This window comes from Magnolia sinica, chromosome 15, assembly GCF_029962835.1.
Source record: "Magnolia sinica isolate HGM2019 chromosome 15, MsV1, whole genome shotgun sequence".
Classification (NCBI taxonomy): domain Eukaryota; kingdom Viridiplantae; phylum Streptophyta; class Magnoliopsida; order Magnoliales; family Magnoliaceae; genus Magnolia; species Magnolia sinica.
The window spans coordinates 9,862,140-9,885,077 of NC_080587.1; the positions used below are offsets into that span (position 1 = coordinate 9,862,140).

The 22,938-nt window shown below is 35.3% G+C and overlaps 2 protein-coding genes across 9 annotated transcripts; one reads left to right on the plus strand and one right to left on the minus strand.

Annotated features, from left to right (window-relative positions):
- The first annotated feature begins 6,803 nt into the window (after positions 1-6,803).
- LOC131226813 (NAC domain-containing protein 7-like) lies at positions 6,804-12,729 on the plus strand. Its single transcript, XM_058222538.1, has 3 exons — positions 6,804-7,058; positions 11,568-11,857; positions 11,991-12,729. The coding sequence occupies exons 1-3, from the start codon at positions 6,804-6,806 to the stop codon at positions 12,727-12,729; spliced, it is 1,284 nt and encodes a 427-aa protein (XP_058078521.1).
- Positions 12,730-15,923: 3,194 nt separating this feature from the next.
- On the minus strand, positions 15,924-20,975 carry LOC131227713 (uncharacterized). 8 transcript variants are annotated; one of them, XR_009162457.1, is made up of 6 exons: positions 20,875-20,975; positions 19,425-19,578; positions 18,706-18,819; positions 18,451-18,540; positions 16,337-16,516; positions 15,924-16,248 (listed from the first exon to the last, which is right to left on the minus strand). XR_009162457.1 is itself a non-coding variant. In XM_058223515.1 (5 exons), exons 1-4 carry the CDS (start codon positions 19,450-19,452, stop codon positions 16,451-16,453), a joined length of 324 nt encoding a protein of 107 aa, XP_058079498.1. In that variant the 5' UTR covers positions 19,453-19,637; the 3' UTR covers positions 15,924-16,248; positions 16,337-16,450. The 8 variants fall into 8 exon arrangements, 2 of the variants coding, with proteins under 2 accessions (XP_058079498.1, XP_058079499.1); XR_009162458.1 differs by lacking the exon at positions 20,875-20,975 and adding an exon at positions 19,187-19,302 and having other exon boundaries at positions 19,425-19,633; XR_009162459.1 differs by lacking the exon at positions 20,875-20,975 and having other exon boundaries at positions 18,451-18,522; positions 19,425-19,631.
- Positions 20,976-22,938: the final 1,963 nt, after the last annotated feature.

Genomic DNA, 22,938 nt, shown 5'->3' on the forward strand with positions numbered 1-22,938 from the left:
ATATATATATATATATATATATATATATATATATATATATATATATATATATCATCATTTACATAATCTTATATTATTAATACCTTTTATAAACTCACATTTATACTTATATTTTTAATGTTATAACTCATTTAATTTTTTTGTTTACATTGTTATTTCTTTATTTGCATGTACTACAATTGTTTTAACATTTTATTATACTGATCTATCATTATGTTATATTCTGTGTATATGTAATATTTTAATATTTGTATATTGTATTTTATAATTAACTATTATGTTTGTATTGTATTTTTTATTTAACTATTTACATTCAATGAATACATATTTAATATATATGTACATTCATACATAAAATACTTTTATACATTAATCCTATATTATTGTCCTCTTATTATATTAATTTTATACAATTTTATTCTTTGTTTTCATTTGTACTATATATATATATATATATATATATATATATATATATATATATATATATATAAAATCTTATATTAATAACTTATATATTTCTTACATTATATATTTTATAAATTATCACATACAATCAAATCACTTTCAGTTATATTTGTCATTATTATTAAATGTTATTAATATATTAATATTTTCATACTTTATGACTCTTGTATATATATATATATACACACACACTATTACACTTTCATATTTTTCAATTATATAATCATCACACTTATATTGTATTCTATCATTTATGATTAATCATATTTATGTTTTGATTAATCTCTACTGTCCACATTATTTTTATTAAAATTTATTTACTATAATCATATTAAAATAACATTTATTTATTTTTCATATTATATATATTGGATGAAAAATAAACATTAATGGTTGGACATCATTATCCCTACTGTTTCCTATGGTGGGGCCCACTTGAGATTTGGATATGCTTCAATTTTGGTCTCAACCCATAAAATGAGCTGAAAATACAGATGGACGGTGTGGATAAGGCAAATACATTTATGGTGGGCCTACAGAGTTTACCTAGTATGATAAAGCGTTCGCAATCCTATTTGGCTTCCCGCACCAAACCCGCCTCGTTCTATTGGCGCGGATTAGCCAAGAAGTGACGTCACCAAGTTATGTGGGCCCAAGCATGATGTATGTTTTATATCCACACTGTCCATACATTTTGAGAGATCATTTTAGGACATGATACAAAGAATGAGGCAGATCAAAGTCTAGGGTGGACCCCACCACATAAAGCAGTGGAGAGAGTGATGCCCATCGTTGAAACCTTCCGAAGGTCCACCATAATGTTTATTTGAGATCTAACCTGTTCATGTGTTAAAGCAGACATGAAAGAAGGGAAAAGATAAATATCAGCTTAATTGAAAATTTTGTAGCCCTTAGAACTTTTTAATGGTGGGCGTTACTCTCCCCACTGTTTTCTATGGTGGGGTCCACTAGATCTTTGGATCTGACTCATTCTTTGGATTATACCCTAATATAGTCTCTCCAAATGGATGAATGGTGTGGATACAAAACATACATCATGGTAGGACCCACATAAGTTGGTGACGTCACTTCAGTAGCCACTCTCGCTACTCAACCTATCAGTATCTAATCCGCGTCCCTATCTATCTTGGAAGCAGATTGGCTGGTGTACCTCACACCAGTTATATAGGTGCGGTATTGAGGTCAGCAAGTTCTATGGGTCTAATCATGATGTATGTGTTATATCCAAATTGTCCATCCATTTGGCGAGCTCGTCTTAAGAATTGAGACCAAAAATAAGACAGATCTAACTATCAAGTGGACCACATTGCAAAAAGCAGTGGGGGATTGAACGTCTACCATTGAAACCCTTTTTGGGGTCATAAAAGTTTTGGATTAATATGAAATTTGTTTTACCTCTTCATTCAGGTCCTTTTGACCTTATGAACAGATTGGATGGAAAATAAACGTTATGGTGGGCCCTAGGAATTGTTTAACGGTGAAATCATTATCTTTGCTGTTATTTGTGGTGTGGTCCATATGATCTTTAGATATGATCCATTTCTTGGATAATGCTCTAAATGATCTCTAAAAATAGATGAACGGTATAGATATATATAATAAATACATCGTTGTGGGGCCCATGTAACTTTGATCTCCTTTGACTCATCCGTCCAACTCAGAGTTCGAGGAGCGTCAACAGGTACCTATAGTAGATATATAGCTGGTGTGTGGTACACCAGCTAATCTGCTTCCTTCCATCTCCTCCTCTCTCTTTATCTCTTCCTCTCTCTCTATAATAACGATGGACTTAGTGTAACTTAAAATGGTGTAAGGGTGTCCTTGAAAACCTATTACCTATTACTTATGTATGAAGAGAAGAAGTTCCAATTAGGTAATTACCTACCATCAATCTCTCTTAATATTATTTTTGTCTTTAATTTTTTTATTAGATGTAACTGATTTTGTAGTTGTTGTTGTTATTCTTGTTCCTACTTGATCAATGACCTATAATAATAATGATAGTCTTAGTGTAACCTAAAATGGTGTAAGGGTGTCATTGAAAACCTATTATCTATTACTCATGTATGAAGAGAAGAAGTTCCAATTGATTAAAAATTGTTAAAAACTCCTTAATGGGTTAAAACTTCTTATCTATGTACGAAGAAGAGAAGTTTCAATGAGTTAAAAACTCCTTACTTATGTATGAAGAGAAGGAGAAGTCTTAATGGGTTAAAAACTCCTTACTTATGTAAGAAGATGAGAAGAAGTTCAAATGGGCTGGTTAAAAACTCCTGGGTCTCCATCATCCTATGGAAACCTATTATATATGTATGAAGAGAAGAAGTTCGGTTAAAAACTCCTTACTTATGTATGAAGAAAAGAAGTTCAGTTAAAAACTCCTTAAGCATGAAGAATAGGAGAAGTTCCAATGGGTTAAAAACTCTTGTATCTCCAATTATATTTCCTACCGTTTCTCTCTTGCTACATGCGGCCTTTTCGTTTTTCTTTTTTGTTCATTTTTCTTATTCAAGTATTTATATATGAAGAGAAGAACTTTTAATGGGTTAAAAACTTGCGACTGGCGATTTTTTTTTTTTTTTTTTAAATTCGATCTAAACAATGAGTTTGAATGGATTAAAAATTTCTCCATCCTACAGTGTGAATTTTTAAAGATAATGATATATTGTATCCTTATATATATATATATATTTAAAAAAATGTGTTGGTAAATGAGATTAATATTTTATTTAAAAGTTTAAATAAAAATATACATATTTTATTTTTTCTTATGATTTTTCTTTTATATGGTTTATAACATTAATGAAGACTAACACCCAACACATTAATTAATTATTATATATTATAACATAACAGTACTAACTAATTTAATTTAATATATTAATAATAATTGAAGTGTTGCCACAAGATTAGATCATCAAGTCCTTCACAAGATTATAATTTTACTTTTATAGCCTACTATTGTCATTTTCTCGCGTTTTTTTTTCTCACATTAGTTTTTTCATATAAATTTTGAACTGTCTTTTTATCAGGTTTGTTTGTATGATTATGATTACTTTACTAAATTCTAGTGTTTGTGTTTCCATCGGCTCCAATAAAACTTATTTCCTATTTGTATATTGTATTTTATCATAAACTATTATGTTTGTATTGTATTTTTTATTTAACTATATACATTTAATGAATGCATATTTAATATATACATACATTCATACATAAAATACTTTTATACATTAATCTTAAATTGTTGTCCTTTTATTATATTAATTTTATATAATTTTATTTTTTATTTTCATTTGTTATATAAAAAAAAATTTACATTTATATAATTTTATATTAATAACTTATATATTTCTTACATTATATATTATATAAATTATCACATACGATCAAATCACTTTCTGTTATATTTGTCATTATATTAAATGTTATTAATATATTAATATTTTCATACTTTATAACTCATATATATATATATATATATATATATATATATATATATATATATATATATATATATATATATATATATACATACATACATACATACATACACTTTCATATTTTTCAATTATATAATCATCACACTTATATTGTATTCTATCATTCATGATTAATCATATTTATGCTTTGATTAATCTCTACTGTCCACATTATTTTTATTAAAATTTATTTAATATAATGGTTTTAAAATAATATGTACTCATTTTTTATATTATATATATTTGTAATTATTTTAATATTTAACATACAAGATTTTAATATATTAATAAAATGTTGTATATAAGTGATAATATTATAGTTAATAGTATACAAGAATGAATATAGTTATGTTAAAATATATTAATCAATGTATCGAATATAAACAATAATATTAATAGTATGTATTTAAGTTAATAAAGTAACATAAATTTAAAAAGTAGGATTAATTATAATATGTTATAATATAAATAATAAGATAAAAAATAAGTCAATAAATATTATATTAATAATAGTATATAATAATATATGATGATACATTAATAATAAGAATGAAGTATAAACAAGTAATAAATATATAACAAAAGTAGCGAAGGTAGGCATTATGATACAATATAGTTAATTTAGTATTAGTATGTATTTAATTATAATAATGTGTACACAAATTATGTTTTGTAGAATATATAGTATAATAATTTTGTTTATGAATAATGATAGAGTATATACATAAATATATGTCATTATGCATAATGATATAGATATTGTATTAGATATTTATGTAATAATAATATAAAATATTGTGATATATACATAATAAGAATTAAAGAGATTACATATATAATATTAGTGTTACATTAAGTAGTTAATATCAGAGCAATTTCATATCATATAGTCTGATATTAAGACTGTTGTTTGGTGTTAGTTATGAACTGAAGGCCATTTAGACTTGTGATGATCTCACAACAATGTGACAAATAATGCCTAGATTTTGAAAATCTTGCTATACTCTATTAAAAATAATGAAATAATATTCTTCATGAGATTTTCAATATATCGACAACTTTTATTATTAAGGATTTTATCACAAACGATATCCTAATATTTACACATAAGTTATTTAAATTTTTTGTTAAATCATCATAAACTATGCATTTAAAATTTTAGAATTATTTGTTATTTATGATTATTATTTTAATTTTTTTATTCTTAGTGAGATTTTCCTGATGATATGAAAAGAAAAACCTCAAAAATTGAAAATCTCCAAGGGTATTCGTATACCAAGAATTTTCTAAGAACAAGATATGTTGTTACACCTATAATGCAGAGAGTCTGGCCCATTTTTCAATCCTTTGCACCAACATACTAGTATAAGAACAACATATAAGCATTAGCAAAATCTAGCTTGCTAGTGCCTTTTTCTTTTCTTTTTTCTTTTTCCATCCAACCCATTGTGGACCACTTTCTTACTGAGTTGGGTTTAAGTTGAGTCCTAGAGATCCCAGACTTGGCTGATTGGATCTGCACCATCTTGGGACGTTCCCTCATATAACCATCTATTATGATGAGTATTATTTTTTTACCATGAACCTATTAAGTATAGCTATAAACACTATATTGTAGAAAAGCTTATACTATTCATTGAGATAAGAAAAAATATATAAATATAAAGAGATCGAGATGAATGCTCACCTAGGCACCAATTCTCATGAGAAGTCATGAGAATCTTTAGAACTCATCTCCTGTGATATGAGTGTAAAATCTGGATCGTCCACATAATGCAGCACCCCCATGAAATCCCATAATCCAACTTTCACATCCAAAACTTTGGTGGGTCAGGATAAAAGAAAACAATTTCCTCCCTTGATTTGTCAATATTTTTTCATGGCCCACTAAAGTTTTGGATTATGGTGAAAGTTGGGCCATAGGGTTTCATGGGGCATTATGGACGGTTTAGATTTTATGCTCATACCACGGGAGATGAATTCTAAAAAAGTGCTTACCAATTTTCGTGAGACTAGTGTACAGATGAGCATTCCTATATATATATATATATATATATATATATATATATATATATATATATATATATATATATATATATATATATATATATATATATATATAAGAGGAAATGTGTGTATATCTAAATATATTATTTATTTAAGATCTTCTAATCTCAAGTTATACAAATGAGAAATGATTTACTGATCTCAGAGGACTTTAAGTTAAAGTGCTCATGGTAGTTGCATTTGACACTTGTATAGTGCACCCAGTTAATCTGATCTGTCCATTAGGTCTATAACTCATTTCATGGGCTATCAAATAAAAATCACACCAATCTATCAAATTTGACCCAATTAATGGCCTATAAAATGGATAGTCAACATCATTTGTGAAAAGATATGCCTAATCCACTGTTTTAGCTATTTATTTGCTTGGACCCCTCATAGATTGCTTACGGTTTAAAAGAATCACTTTCGTTAAAAAAAATTAACCATTCCATTCAAGTTTGGAAAATGGATTGCTATTTAAAAATCAAACTTAAGGATAATTTATATCAAACAATCACTGTTATTTCATGCTATAGCACATGAAAAGTATGTTGAACCTAATAGATGGTCTGTATTGACCAATTGAGCTCTTTATATTTAAAATGGAAAGTTTAGATCATTCACCATCTATACATATCGGACCATCATATTTATACTATTAAAAGTACTAGAACATTTCTCTAATATTAATCTCTAGTATAACACTAAGAAGTGAGTTTTGCAGAGAAATATAGAGAAAATGGTGAAAACAGTTGGTACTTTTTCACCCCAAGAGCTCGAAAATATATGGGTGGAAACAAGCCAAATCGAGCTGCGAAAGAGAATAATGTGGACCAGGGATATTGGAAAGCTACGGGGAGGGATTATGAAATAAAAGACAAGAATGGAATTGTTATTGGATTAAAGAAAACTCTTGTTTATTATGAAGGAAAGCCGAATCATGGAATCAAAACTGACTGGATCATGCAAGAATGGAGGATCAGAGAACTTCTAAGAAGTGTAGACAAACACAGCAAGAACAAAGGAAAATCTGATATGAAGGTAGGTATATTATTACATTAACAAAAAATTGATTACCCAATATGAGGGTAGTTAGATCACTGCATTAACAAACAATGCACATAACTAATTACCTGTGCCTTCCAAACTTGGCTAAGTATGTGTTTGGTTGCACTAGATTTTGCATAAATAAACAGACTAATCATGAAATATTTTAAAATTTCATGATAATTAATGCAACGAAATGTATCCTTAGTCATCATTTACTTTCTGACAGGAAGGCCAACTTAATGAATGGACTGTCTATCCTACCTCTTAAATGATTGAGCTCAAAAAATGAGGCTGATCCATTCATCATGTGGGCCCAAAAAAGAGAGAAAAATAAAATAAACTTTTTTAAGTATGGTGTTTGGTTGCAACAAATATCATGAAATGTCATGATATTTCATGAAATTTGGTGCGACCAAAATGCACAATTATTGATCATTTAGTTTCTTACCATGAGGCCAGCTTGATGAGTGAAATGTATAATTATAGGTGCACTACGTGCTGTAAATTATTAATCTCAAGTCAAATAGATAGCTTTTTTTTCTTTTTTTTTTTTAAAAAAAACACCAATCAAAAAAACTTTGTTAAGGGTGTCTTTTGGGTGCACAAAAGTTTGAGAAATATTACAAGATGGTACACCAAATTAGACTAATTAAGCATGAAATATCATGATATTTTGTATTGCAATCAAATGTACCATTTTCCAAGTAAATGGCTAAAAGAAAAGAAGAAGAATTTAGCTAAAGATGTATTTGGTTGCACCAAATTTCACGAAATATTATAAAATTTTGTAATAAGAGTTTTTTGGTTTTTTATTTTTATTTTTTAGAAATGAGTGTTCACACTACCTATATACAAAAAATGATGTACATGAATTCAAGCAGTCTTCAAAAAATAAAAATGGGCCTCGTCTATCATATACAGACAAAGATAGCAAAAACTATATGGATTGCTCAAGATCGACCAAACAAACCACGCATTCAAGACATAAAAGAAAGCCACCAAAACATGACAGCCTCGACCATGAGCTTCTATCCATAATGTCAGCAGCAATTGATACAAACACAATTCCTATCTTGCCAACAAAATGCCACCCCTAGCAGCCCCAGCCCACCACATTAATTCTCAATTTTTTAAGCACCCAATTCCACGCTGATACCATGTTAAAAGCTCAAGCCCTTAGAGGATGGCATATCAATGTATATCGAGGGACTTGAACAAGATTAGACATCATCGAATCATCAAAACAGACCCTGCATCATAGCATAGCAGGTTGAGAAAAAAATAAATGGGATCTTACACAACAGTTGACTAAAGAACTGAATCGACCAATAGAAACATCCTCACTAGATTCAGATAAACACATACCAGAAGAACAATCCCTCATCGTCTACAAATATTACCATAATCAGATAACATATAAAAACTATAAGGAGTTCATCTCTTCTATTGAAGGTTACATCTCTGCAGTTACTACTACCCATTCACCCTAAACCATTCGCCACCGAATTACTTTCCCGATAGATTTGAGATACTTTGTGACTCAAACTAGTGAGCTCTCTACATCAGAAATGATCATGTACCGGAACTTGTTAGAATATCTATGATTACCTTGGAGTCTTGACTCAATGATCATATTCTCGAGCCTTCGAGCCTTCTAAGTTTGTAAATCCTTATACCATCTAGGATGGTCCGCGAATCCACAACAGTGTTTGGTAATTCGGTCATATTGAGTTTAAACTATTCTACCTGATGTCTTAACCATTTTGTGAGAATAGAGCTTTTACTAATTTCCAACACCTTACAAATGCCTAGAGTATGATGGCTTGAGCTATCTAGGAAGGATGTTCTGAGGTCTCCAGGAAGATGGGTAGAGATCGTTATCTTAATCACACCTTTGGCAGGAGAGAACTTACTTTCGAATTTTCAAACATTCCTGTTGAGAAATAAACATAAATTTTGTAAAATTGTTATAGTATATATGGTAAACTAATATTGTAAGAGTAAAAGCTTCAGGAGAACTACCTAGAAGCTTTATAGTTTAATTTTTTTAATCTTTTTATTTTTTTTAAAAAAAATTCATTCATAAACAAAAATTTTACAAGAGACATTTCGGATGAACCTATCAACAAAAGATGATAGGCCCACCTATTAAGAAAAGAAAGATAGGATCCAAGAAAAGATTAACTCTCCCTCAAATTCCCCAATCCTACCTTATCCAAAAATAAGAGTCACCTGGTGATACTTGGAAGAGCTGCCTGAGAAACGAAAAAGGTGGTATACTGGTTGTTGCTGCCCCTCCGAGCAAAGTTGTCGGCAACCGCACTAGCCTCCCTAGGGGTATGGGAGATAGAAACCTCCATAAAATCCATGAGTAATTTAATCCTAGCCCGCCAATAGCACATGGACTACGCGAGCACCATATTCAAGGAGATTACCCTTACAATGGGATTGGAGTTGCTCGTGACTTCCACCTTTGAGAAGCCCCACTCGGCACGGTGAGAGAGTTCCTCCCAAATCGTCCGGATATCTACATGAGAGTTGGAACCGATGCCATAGCCGGAAGAGAAGGCGAATAGGAAGTTGCCCTCACTATCTTTATAGATGCCTCCACCCTAGAGGGGCCCGGATTCCCAAGTGATGAGCCATCTACGTTAATTTTAACCCATCCCCTTATGGGTCTAATCCATTTGACAACTTGGATTCTCTTCAAATCAATGTAATGATGCCCCTTCGATCCCCAAGTCTGCTAGGGCGGAAGCCGAGGCACACTTCACCACCTTAGGAAATGGGAGGGAGGGGCCGAGAATGGAGATCCAATGGTGGATCAAAGCAATCACATTGGCCGCGCTAAACAAGGAGTTGTCGAAGCAGGCAACATTTCTAAACTTTCAGATCTCCCAAAAAATTTGTGTTGGAGTAAGACCTCTCAAGATATGCAGCCGATCATATGGGGCAGATACCGCCCACCACTTGGCTACTTTACCTACCATTGTATGATGGGCCGTCGAATGTATGGAAAATGACATGGGTTGTTGGAGTAGATGGAATCTCATTAAATATAAAGAAATGTATATAAGAGATCCAAAGGGCCTATATATACATGTAGGGGTCTTCATTATAACACAAAAAATATCCAATACAAGTGAGTTTTTTTTTTTCAAGTCCTTCCTCTTCTCCCACTTCTAACTTAGAAATCTAGAAGTGCTAAACACCCCCAGTTAAAATTTCCAAACTATTAAGCAAGGGACAATAACTTTTAACATCTAATGATGAATTAATGATGCCAAGGTTCTTGCAATGCTTCGCCAAATCTACAGACTGACTGATCATTCCGGGGTTAGATGGCTTCTGAATATACTTGAATAGATACTTAGGGCCCGTTTGGATACCACCAAATAAATTACTTTTTGTACTTACATCAGTAGTTAAGCGACTTATTTCAAATAAATAGTAAACTTACTATAAATATGGCCACTGCTGCTAAATTTTCAAGGTGATCAATCTCCTATGCTAGAAGATGATTTGGAGCTGGTTCAGTGGCCATATTTTAAAGGTTGCTGCTGCAAATGATTGATAGTTGATGAGCTGGTCTAGATTCATGTATTAGGATTGAGCAGTTTGATGGATGGTCCAGATTTAGCAGTTTTGTTCTTGGTTTTGGGTATTAATGTTCAGAGCCCTCTTAGGCGTTGGCTGCTCCAATGTCATGGTATTCTGATGTCATAGCTGCCCTCTACTGTTATTATAAGGTTGAAATGAGATAGGGAAAATAAAATAAAATTAATTAATTAATTTTATATATATATATATATATATATATAGAGAGAGAGAGATATGACAAGTTTTGGATCAAACTGATATCTATGTTTCCCTTGGAAAATAAATAATCTTATGGGCCCTAGCTATAAGAAAAATCTTTTCAATAAATGACATTTTGTGACCACTGTTTCTTGTGGTGTGGAGCCATTTGAGCTTTGGATGTACTCATTTTTGGGTTCATCCACTGAAATGTTCCTGTAAAACAAATGGACGGAGTAGATATGTCACATACATCATGGTGGGGCCCACAAATTTGAGTCAGTCCTTTTTGGACCACTTTGATGTATGTAGCTAAGATTCTAATATGGTTTTGTGTATTGTTGATGGGTGGGCTTGATTTATGAAAGCCCATGTCTGTGACGGTTGAGATTTTTTAGAATGAAATTAGGTGGTGGGCTCCCACCTATTTCCCAAAAAAAAAAATCATGAAATTTGGTGCAACCAAACATGGCCATAGCCATTATCAAATTGGGACAACCTTAATCACCCAATCCTAGCCTTTAAAAAACAGATAGATAATCCATCGGATCATCTAATTGGTCTGCTTTCTTCCTAATAGCCTCTGAAATGTGTGCTGGACATAACGGATGGTCCGGATCGTTTGATTGGACCATCCAAATATCCCATGTATGATTGTAAGAAAAATGATGCTTCTCTTTCATTTTCTTTTCTTTTCTACAGTTGGACGATTGGGTTTTATGCAAAATCTACCTAAATAGACAGGGCACTAAGAAGCAATTAGAGAACGGCCCAGCAAGAAAACGTCCCTCCATTGATGAAGATATCAACTCATTTATGGAAAACGGTGACTACGAATTTCTTGATCAGGCCCATCCTGGGCCGTCTATTCGCAGATCCCCACCTATCCCTCTGAATCAACCGTCGAATTGCAGATCTTCGCCTGTCCAACTGAGTGGGCCATCGAATTCCAGGCCTCCATCGATGCAACCCCATGGACCGTCAATTTCCAGGTCCGAACCTATCCAACCATGTGGACCGTTGATTCTCAGTGCCCCACCCATGCAACCATGTGGGCCATCGAATTTCAGGTTTGACTGTTTGGGCTAATCTTGTACTTTTGATGTGATTTCTCCTCTATTACAGGTTCACGCCTATGCAACTGAGTGGGCCATCTGAGCTTATGTCCCCACCAATGCAACACGGTGGACCGTCGAATTTCAGATCCGAGCCGTTGAAACCGAGTGGGCCGTTGAATTTCAGGGCCCCACCTTTGCAATCAAGTGGATCGTCGAATTTCATATCCACAGCTACACAATCAAGTGGGCCATGGAATGTCAGCTTCCCACATATGCAACCGAGTGGACCATCAAATGTCTTCTCACCTATGCAACCGGGCCCACTGCTCAATAACTTCAACAACCTGACAATGCCAAATGAACGATCAGATCTTGCCTACGACACTGATCATTCTGGGATGAACGGTGTCCACGATTATGACTTGATGGGCCCAGCACCACTCACGGTCCACGTTGATGGCTTGATGGACCCACCACCACTCGCTAATGACTGGATGGGCCCAGCACCACTTCCATTTCCACATCTAGGGAACAACTTCCCACTCCAATCACAAGCAAGTTTCAATCAGGTCCAGGTAGATCAGTATCCAAATTCACAATCTTCTTATTTCTATGAATCCCAAATCGAATCTGGACCGTTCACATCGCAGGAAATTTCAAATGAAGAACATGAGGCCCGTTTGGTGATCGAACAAGCAAATCTCATGGATGGATCATTAGATATGGATACGTTCATCACAGATGATTGGTCCAGCTACTGCACCCAGCTTGCACAACAACTTGCGCAGCAATGGCCTTCTATATGATTTGACCAATACTAACCGTTTGATCAATGGCCCTTAATATGAACGGTCAAGATCGTGTATACAAAATAGACCCAATCAACAATTTGATCCATCTATTTGTTGTGGACCATCATAGATTGCTTACAATTCTAAACAATCACTCTTGTTCTTGTTACACGGTCATAATCATCCCATCCATGGATTGGAAAAATGGATGGCTTAGAATTTAAGTCAAATCAAGGATGGATTGGATGGTCCGATCGGTGCTACTTTTGCTTATTAGCCTGTTTTGGACTTAATGGACAGCTCAGATTGATCATTGCATAATTCCTCTTGTTTGATAATCTCTTTTTATTTATTTATTTATGGGACATGAAAGGTATAGGTATCTCTTTGTTTTTTATGGGACATGAAATGTAGGTATTCCTACATAGCTGGCCCAGTTGGAAAACAGATCCAAACGTTCCTTTGGGGCCACGCTGAGCAGTCAGATGATCAGAACCATACATTACTGATGAATAGGGGGTGGTGGGATCAATGAGTGTTGGGCCCACCGTAATGTATGTGTCTTATATCCACGTGGTCCATCTGTTTTTCCAACTAGTTTTATTGCATGAGCCTAAAAATGCAGCATATCCAAATCTCAGGTGGACCCCATCAAAGGAAACACTGGTGATTGAACGTCCACCGTTAAAAACTTCTTAGGGACCACTGGAATCTTTATTTGTCATCCAACCTGAAGGGACCATAGCTTGATCCAAAACTTTTTGTCCTCCTAGAAGTTTTTAATGCTCAATCACCACTCTTTCCTAAGTTGTGGTCCAAACAACATATATCTCAGTTTCATTTTTGGGACCACGCTCTAAAATGATCTTTAAAAACGGATGGACGGTGTGGATAGACAACATATACAACATACGTTTTTTCCGTGGAAATGAAACCTTTTTCCTGTCCTCTTCCCTCCCAAAGAATTACTTGGATTGGATGATCATAACCATTGGATGATCCTAACCTTCAAATCAATGGTTGGAATAAAGATAAATTTACATTGCCCCCTTTGGTTATCACCCATGCTCTAATCTTTGGACTATCAGGTCAAGATCGACTGTAGATGGCCCAGTGTTAAGAAATCACACTGCTTTCTTCAGAGTTTCTTGCTCAATATCAGCTATGTTTTCTACCATTCATTTTAAGGCCTCCAAGCACAGGATCAAATACTACAGTTTTAACTTGTCACCTTGCAACGTATCGCTTCTATCATTACACACTGGAAAAAAAGGAAAGCCTGCCAAAGACGTTGAATCTCAGCAACGTATTTCTCTTATGCTTCCGTGGTACTCAAGTGTACTGAATTATCATACTCCCACCTTAATAGAAAAATCCAATTCATCACTCTCTAATTTGATTAATCCGAGGACTATCACCGTCTTCTTCCTCAAGGATAACTACTTTGATTTGAAGAAGTTTCTCTGGACTCCTCACATAAGCTTCTTAAATTTAAGATAGAAAATAGAAACTAGAAATTATTCTAGAAAGTTGAAATAAATTTATTGCTGACCATTAAATGAAATAAATGAGTCTACAATCCTTAAAATAGGGATACCAAGACTTGAAAAAAGTTTGGAAATTAAACTATAACTAAAACTTTTTAAAATTCATAACTTACTATAAATAGTAAATTTATTATTTATAATAAGTGTCCTGTGTGGCTTCTAAGTTGTTCTTTTAATTTTTCTAAACATTTTTCTTGTTGGTCAAACTCCTAAAGCCTAACGGATGAAAAGTTATAATCAAACTAAAATTTACTAAAAAAAAGTAAAAATGGAAATAAGCAGACGATTCGACTGTTGATCTGATGGAATCTCGCGGTTCTACCCTATTATATATGACACGTCAAGTAACTCATTCTAGTTTGCGAGATATGTCTATTTTAAGGTTTTGACTGTCTTGATGACTTCCACCTCGATCAGGTCTTCTCTGGTTCATCTTGGTCATGAAAGTGTCCATGACACACTATACATCACTAAGGTATGACATCATGCTAATTTCTGAATCAGATCAACAATGATATATCTCAATCTAATCTCTCCAAACATTATCTGGGTTTGAAATATTAAATTTGAGTGATTTTCAGTATACCCTGTATATCTAATGGTAGTGATCACATAAACAGAGTTGATTTTACATATACTTGGAACTTTCATGACATCCATCCTGTCCATCAAAAGATCCACCTCATCTCAACCCTTGAATCCAAAAATCATGATAATCAAAAACTTAGGTGGGCCACAACATTGGATACAGTTGGGATGGAATGCACACCATTAGTTGTGGTGGGCCAATCATATTGTTTATATGCCACTCAACTGATGTGCTTATTTCAATTAGAAAGAAATACCTAAAAAACACAATATTCCAAAACACTCATGTCTATAGCTATTAGGGTTTTTTTTTTTAATCTTTTTTTTTTTTAAGAATAGTTTGGGTTAGTCCACCTGAACATTGAATAAGCCTGATTTTTTGGATTAACCATCAAAAACCATGGTTAGCACACTCAGAACCTGTTTAAGGAAAATAAATGTGCATACGGATTACACATTTTGAGATAGAAATACATTACGCCTAATATCTAGAAGCAGAATTGCCATGGGATTTTCTGTGTATTGTACAGGGTGGTTCGATGAAGAACATACCTATTTGAGACGCCATCACTTTAGATTCTGCCATTACTTTAGCTTTCTTATGTAATGTTAATGTAAGTTAGAGGGGTGAGGAATTTGCCTTGGTTTTGCCTCAATTATCCAAACAGAGGTTGAAACTCCCGTAGCTAAAGGCTTTAGCCTCAGTTTTAGCAACCGAGGCTAAAATGACTTTTATAGCCTCGGTTCTTCAAGTGAGGCTAAAAGAATCTTTTTAGCTTCAGTTTCCTCGAAATGAGGCTAAATCAAAATTTTAGCCTCCTTTGTTTCCAACTGAGACTAAATCCAAATTTAGCCTCAATTGCCTCCAACCGAAGTTAAAACTATTTTTAACCTCAGTTCTCAGCAACCGAGGCTAAAGCCTTTAGCCACGGGAGTTGTAGTCTCAATTTATGTAACTGAGGCAAAATCGAGACTAAAGATGGATTTAGCCTCTTTTGGCATCAACCAAGGCTAAATTCGGTTTTTGACCTCATTTCTCTATCATCCAAAGCTAACAATATCATAATTAACAAATGATTGAACCTGTGCATATTTCACCCATTTAACATTCATCAAGACAACAATTCTGCACAATATCAACAAAACAATTAATGGTCTATTTAATTTTTTCAAAACAAAATACAAACGTGAACTGCCACATAGCCTTCCACATGAACTGTTTCAGTAAGGTCCCCTTCTGGACCGATCAGATGTCTTCCTTTCCTAGCCACATCTCCTAGCAGATGTCTACAACACCAACCTCACTGGCCATGATCACGCGTCCACTGTGTGATGTAAAAGCGACCGGGGCGCAATCCATTCCGGTCCATTGTCACTCCAAGATAGTGGCCATCAGTAACTGCATTTATACAATAAATATAAGTTCAAAATACTCATGTCACATGCAGAATCATTAAAGCATGAAGCAATTCCAGCACAAACTTTACATGATATAAGTGCAGGTCCATCTCATGGCTCCATAAGAGCTGAAAAATATTCGTATAAGGCTTTTCTATCACGATCCATGTTTTTAACATTTTGCCACGCCTCAGGTATCATCATCATGATAGCTTTAGGCAGACTTCTGCCAGCATGAACCATAAGCTCCAAGACGCCATCAAATGTTCCTAAAACAATCACAGATCCAATTCAGAAAACTCCAAGCTTGAAATATGCAATTAAACATGAGTGCATTCATATTTAAATGTGTGTACACAGACACAATCACAAGCATGCACATGTATTTGTGCACGCACATAGAAGCAGAAAGACAGAACTTGGCCTATGCCCACCAACACACATCTATTAAAAAATGCTTGGTAAGCATAAGGTCACCTGAATCGGAAGAGCTGGCATCGATGACGGGTAGAAGCTTCTTCATCTCATTCTTTGACAAGCCCAGTTCCTTGCATTTTAGAAGACCATCACCTGAAAAGTGTTTGTTGAAAACGAGAATGAACCTGTAAGGAAATCAAATAACCACGGCATCAAGTCCAAGTTCCATTATATTTCCCTTCACGAAAATGAAAAATTGTCCGAGAAATAAAAAGCAAGTTTGGACGGGTAAAAAGAAAAACACTGCAGAGTCACGATCCATTCGTAAGATGGCTGAAACCATCTTTGATTAATAAAGTAACATACGCTTATTGAATGAAGAGAATATATTTTCAAACATGCAAACATCAATGGAGTGGTATAGTAAGTCACTCTAAAAAAAACAATCTAACTTCAAATTAGTTAAACCATTCGAACTTCAAATCAGTTAAGTCTGTGCGCACGGATGCACTATTGAACTGACTTGCATCTACTCTCACCATCCTTTATCTATTTTCTCTCCTATGTATCCTAAATTTCTGCCTCTACCGTCCTTTATCTATTTGCCTCCACATTCTACAGTATCCACTCTCACCAAATAGTCTCCTTCCTTCACATTGTTCCCCCAAAACAAAACCTTCCCTGACCTCCATGCATCGCAATCTCATGATTGGTCTTCAATTCTCAGTCAATGGATGTAGTCAGACAGTTTTTCTTCCTGTATTAGAGCTTTTTGAAGAATGTATGGGATGGTGACTCAGAAACAGCCTGAACTTATAAGCACCAGTTATCCACCACCCTCGTCGATGGCCAAACATTCATCATCTTCTCAACATTTTACTTAGAAACATCATAGCATGATGTGAGCCAAATCTCTTAGAAGCCATAGATACATGAATAATATATGGATTCTAATGTACAAAACCCTCATAGGAGATCTAAATAGCAAGGTTATGACAAGATCAAGCCAAACAGTCTTTTTTAACTGATTTTCAACAGGTGCATTCATTTGAAGTCAACAATCTGGCCTTAAAATCAGCACTTAGCCCCTTCAATTTCAAAGTGCATAATCAATTGCATGCTAAGAAGGCATTCTATGTTGAACCTGCTGCTTCAATATTGCAGTCTTCATGTGGATGTGAAATAAATCACAGAGCATGTGCTCACTCTTAAACATGAAATTTATGAAAATTTCTAGATAGTCAGAGAAGATAAGAAGAAAGAACAAGAACAAGAAGAAAACAAGATATGAGTTGTACAAGATTTTTTATTTTATTTTTTTTAAAAAGGCACCTGAGAAACATGCGACTACTGTGCCAATAATCAACAAGAAGAAGAAAACAGGTTCGAATTTGAACTTAATTGCAAAACAAAGAAGCTACTGTACAAACCAAGTTCTGAAACATATGCACAAGAAACATGGAAGCTAGTCCATGTGGAATCAATAGAAATAAAATCATAAATCAGTAAGGAAAAATATCAATCAAGTCATACAGCATGATACTTCCACACAGAATCAAAAGAAAATCACATACAAATCATATCAGATCCTTATCTTTCATTTCTAAATTTCTCAAATCCCACAAAGACAGTCATATCTCAATTTCTAGATATTTCACGTGAAATTAACAGTGATGCAAATAAAAGAAGAAAAATCTTCATCAATCGATCCAAAAATTCTCAAATTCTATTCTAATCGATCGAACCAAAAAAGATGTGAATTACCTCGAACAGATGTAAAGATTACCTGAACATTGAATTTCTAGGGTTCTTTTTGTCGCTGAAACTTGAATGTCTGCCTAATATTTTCAGAAATCATCTGAAATATGTTGAAAAGCTCAAACCAGAAAAGGAAAATGGCAATCTTAGTTACGGATGCATATGAACAAAATCGACAGCAATGTGATAAGAAGAAAACAGAGAAAGGAAGGAGAAGGCACGAATTCTCAGTCATTGAACCGAAAACAGCATGTTCTCAGAAACAAGAAAGGCAGTTCAATACCTCATCAAAGGCAGCACCAATCATCTGAAGTCCAACAGGAAGGCCGGCAGGTCCACCTTCAATCAATCCACATGGCAGCACCAGTGCAAGCAGTCCAGCCAAGTTAACATTCACCTGCACCAATAATAATAACACTTGGTTTTATTTTATTTTATTTTATTTTATTGATGAAATCATTGAGGAAAAAAAAAGTGCAGAGGAAGGTGACCCTATTGTCACTCCACAGCGAACAAGATATAAAACAAAACAAAAGACAAACACACGCAAAGCAAATGCATCCTGAACTGAAACACAACCAGCGGCCCAGAAATTCAACCAGTCACCCAAGAAATTCAACCAGCGGCCCAAGTAACCAATAGGGAGCAATACTAGCCACAGCCCCTTCCTCTATTCAATTTCTCATGTGAATTTAACTGACACAATTACCCTTCATACAGACAAAATTCTCCCTCCAAAAATAATTCTTCCTCCATATGGTTACCTTTTCTGGAGGGACTCTTATACAAAAGACTTCCCAAAGAACTCTCACACGCGTTGCATGCGAGGCCCATCCTGTATAAATTAGTCTTTCCCATGGAATTCTGCTGATGGAACAAGCTTTTGAAACATAACCCCAACAAATTCAACGAAGACCATTAATCTACAAGTAACGGTTCATAGGAAAAAGGAAAACTGACAATTTATAACTACAAAAGACAGAAAGGCAGTGATTTACTTACAAGAATCCGACAGCAATTTGGTTCTCATAGTTCAAACCATCAGACATTCCTAGATCTCCAAGGCGATCACCAAGAAGTAACACATTAGTTCTCTTCTTCACTGAGGCATTGCCATCGTTTAGCTCCTCAGTATCTCCTAATTGGTGATGAAGTGCTGCAGCCATATCAAGAGCATGCTCAAAATATGAATAGAAGAAAGAAACTGCAATACTAAATCTTGCTCCTATATGCATATTAAACAAGCATTAAGGGCCTGTTTGGTTAAAAACAAAGTTTTGTTCATATAAAGCTTTTTAAATGCGTATGTCCAACAAAGGGTATATGAACTTAGCTTGTATGGATGGACTATTTTGTTTTGTGCCTGTCATTTGTCAAGCACCTTGTTTGGATTTGGACAAGCATGAGGCTCTTGCACACATTTGGCACATTGGAACGTATGAACTATGGTGGTGAACTATTCAATGATGGTGAACTACAAAAAACAAAAGGATCACAAAACCCATGATGGTGAACTACAAAAAACTCATGAAATGTAATAAAACATAAATATATATGTAAAAGATCACACATAAATGAATCCCAACTAAAAACTACCTCTGGTTGAGCCACACCTCTGATTTCAGGTTTCAAGTTTGAACTTCTTCCTATCTGTCCGGAATGAATATGTATTCTTCTTTAGATCATGAATGACAATTCAATCCTGTATTGATGCCAATGGTCCATTGGCCTGACAGCACACCACTTATCTTCAGAATAAGAAGAGACCTTGCAGAAGATCTCTTCATAATTGTGTTGTGAATCTTACTCACATCATAAAATAATAGGAAAGTTTGATGTGCCGTACATGTTGTTTTTGACCCGGATTGTCCTACTCTACCAAGGGTATCCACGTTTTTTCTCATGAATCAAAAGTACCCATTCTCCGAAATTTTCAAAAGGCACTTGCCAGAGTGCCTCAATAGGGCCTTTCCTTTGCCTTTTAATACAGTGGAGATGGTTGAAATGAAAAAGAAAGAAAATAAATAAATAAAATCAAAACTTCAAACAATGAGATCTGAAAGGAAAACAGATCTATAATTTTCCATTGCATCATCAGAAAAGCTACTGATATGCTAGATCGCCTTCCATACTAACCAAACAGTACATCTCCTATATATCATCGATCGAAGATCTAGGCTGCGGAAATCACAGATCTTCACAACTAAGAGCTTCCGCAGCTCAATCTGCTTCTATTTCAGCCGATTGAAGATTCTGAGTTCAGAAGACACGTATTTTCGCATCTACGAGCTTTCCAGGTATGAATCTCTCGATTAAAGATCAGAAATCACCAGAAAAATGGAAGGAGAGATCGAGAGAAAAGGGGCGGAGACTAGGGTTTCAGCTCTTTTTCGAGAAACTGAGATCGAGAGAAAAGGAGCGGAAGGAGCGAAATGAAAAGAATCGAGCTTACCTTGAACTGATTTGGATCTGGATCTGAATAATAAGGAGGTCTTCTAGCAGCTCTCCTTCTTCCAATCGAGAGAGAGAGAGAGAGAGAGAGAGAGAGAGAGAGAGAGACAGTTGTGGGCCATTGTATCATTTCTATGGTTGCTATAGTCAGCTTATTATTTGAGAAATGCTAGTGTATTCCTTCGACTGGCCTCACACATGGAATCAAGGCACAGGTGTGTAAGATCAAAGTCACTCGTCAGGCAACTCCTAGTGTCCGGATACAATCTCTAAAAATCAGGCTGATATATCATCCACATGGTACAAGGATAAATCACTACCATTTTCCTTACTGTTCCGTTGGCTTCCGCGGTCCTTCCGGTCAAATTCCGTCAACCTTCGTACCATATCCGGTGTTTGCACACGATCCTAGGCCAGGTTCCGCGCACCGATGACGGCTTGATCTGAAAGTTGTATCATAGCGACCGCTCCGTCGCTGCGGTTCCAACGCCGCGTCTTGTGCGTCAAACCGACGCTTAGATCATAAGTTGGGGACTATGCATTATAATGGCCGTGGACCGCGTATTGCGGGGCCCACCTATTCCATGTGGCACTAATCTCTAGGAAATTATGAGAACGATGACATCACCCTACCCTAGCTATAGCCACCCTACCCTAGCTATAGCCACCCTACCTACCCCTATCCTTTCTTACAAGCATTTAATGCTAGCCACCCTCTCTTACAAGTCATTATTACCTACCTAAGCTACTCTTCCTCTCTCTTATCTCTCCCTCTCTCCTTTATTTTTTTTCATTCCTTCATTTTTTTTCAAAGCAACAAACCCATACGTATGAGACCCTCTCCCATTTCTCCCAAGCTACTTGTGTGGCCCACCTTTCCTACCCCTTCATCTCTCATCTCAACCATCCATTTTTCATTTTCCTCCATCAAAGAGTAGCACAAGGAGCTAAGGAAGCCAAGGGAGCAAGAAGATCAAGCGGTGGGTGTTTGGATAGGATAGTTTTTGACGTTTTTAAGATGGACCAAGTGAGACCAACCGATCAATGGTTTGGATCTCGCTTTGGACCCTAAGATGTGGCCGATGGCCCACTTGGATCATCATGATCATTCCATGATGGGGCCATCCTCCATGGACCCCATCATGATGTTTATCTTCTTGTATATTTAGGGTCATCTAGACCGTTTAATTTGGTGGAGAAGGGATCTCCACCGTTGGATTTAATTTTAATGGGCCACATAAAATGGGACCCACTTGATGTATGATTTAGTGCAAGGGAGGGCCCATAGTGCCGGGGTCCCTCCATCACACGGTCCCACTCTCTATCTCTCTCCCTTTTTATTTTATTTCTTTTTATTTATTTTATTTTGTAATAATGAGATTATGTGGCCCACTTGAATGGACCCCACCATGAGGTAGGCATTTTATCCAAATCATTTAAAAGTGGGGCCCACTTTCCATGTTTAAGTACCCTGCCATCCATTCCCTGGTGGCCCACCTAAGCAGGGCCCACCTCCTAAGTACATGAAAAGTCCAGCGTCCCTGGACGCTGGACGTTGCTGGAAGGGAACATAAATATCATCTTTTTTCAAACCTTGGAGTGGTCCACTCATGTAGGCCCCACCTTGATGTATATATTAAATCCATGCCGTTCATTCCTTTCCCAAGATGATTTTAGGCGTTGAGCCAGAAGGTGGGATCCATCAGACCTTCAGGCGGGCCATACCATAGCAAATGGTGGTTTTCACCATTGAAAACTTCCTTGATTGGGTGTACATTGAAATATGTCCAATATTGGACTTGTTTTGCTCGTGGTGAGCCATGGAAGAACATTGGACGGCGTAGATTCACTGGATGCGGACCCCACCTATAAAATCCTTGGATTTTCAAAAATCAAAAAAAAAAAAAAATAACACAGCAGCTGTGTCAGAGCCGCAGCAGGCGCTGCCTGCGCTCACCGGGCGGGCGGACTGGCCGCCGTACAGCCACCCACGGCTGCAGCCGTGGGCCCCACGTTGATGTTTATATGTCATCTAATCCGTTCATCAGGTGGCCCACTCTCTGAA

Coding starts and splice junctions, on each gene's coding strand:
- LOC131226813 (XM_058222538.1), top strand. CDS start 6,804: ATGGGTGGAAACAAGCCAAATCGAGCTGCGAAAGAGAATAATGTGGAC. Junction 7,059..11,567: donor AAGGAAAATCTGATATGAAG/GTAGGTATATTA, acceptor TCTTTTCTACAG/TTGGACGATTGGGTTTTATG. Junction 11,858..11,990: donor CATGGACCGTCAATTTCCAG/GTCCGAACCTAT, acceptor CCTCTATTACAG/GTTCACGCCTATGCAACTGA.
- LOC131227713 (XM_058223515.1), bottom strand. CDS start 19,452: ATGAGAACCAAATTGCTGTCGGATTCTT. Junction 19,303..19,424: donor CAAATTGCTGTCGGATTCTT/GTAAGTAAATCA, acceptor ATGTTTCAAAAG/CTTGTTCCATCAGCAGAATT. Junction 18,820..19,186: donor TAAGAGTCCCTCCAGAAAAG/GTAACCATATGG, acceptor TTATTGGTGCAG/GTGAATGTTAACTTGGCTGG.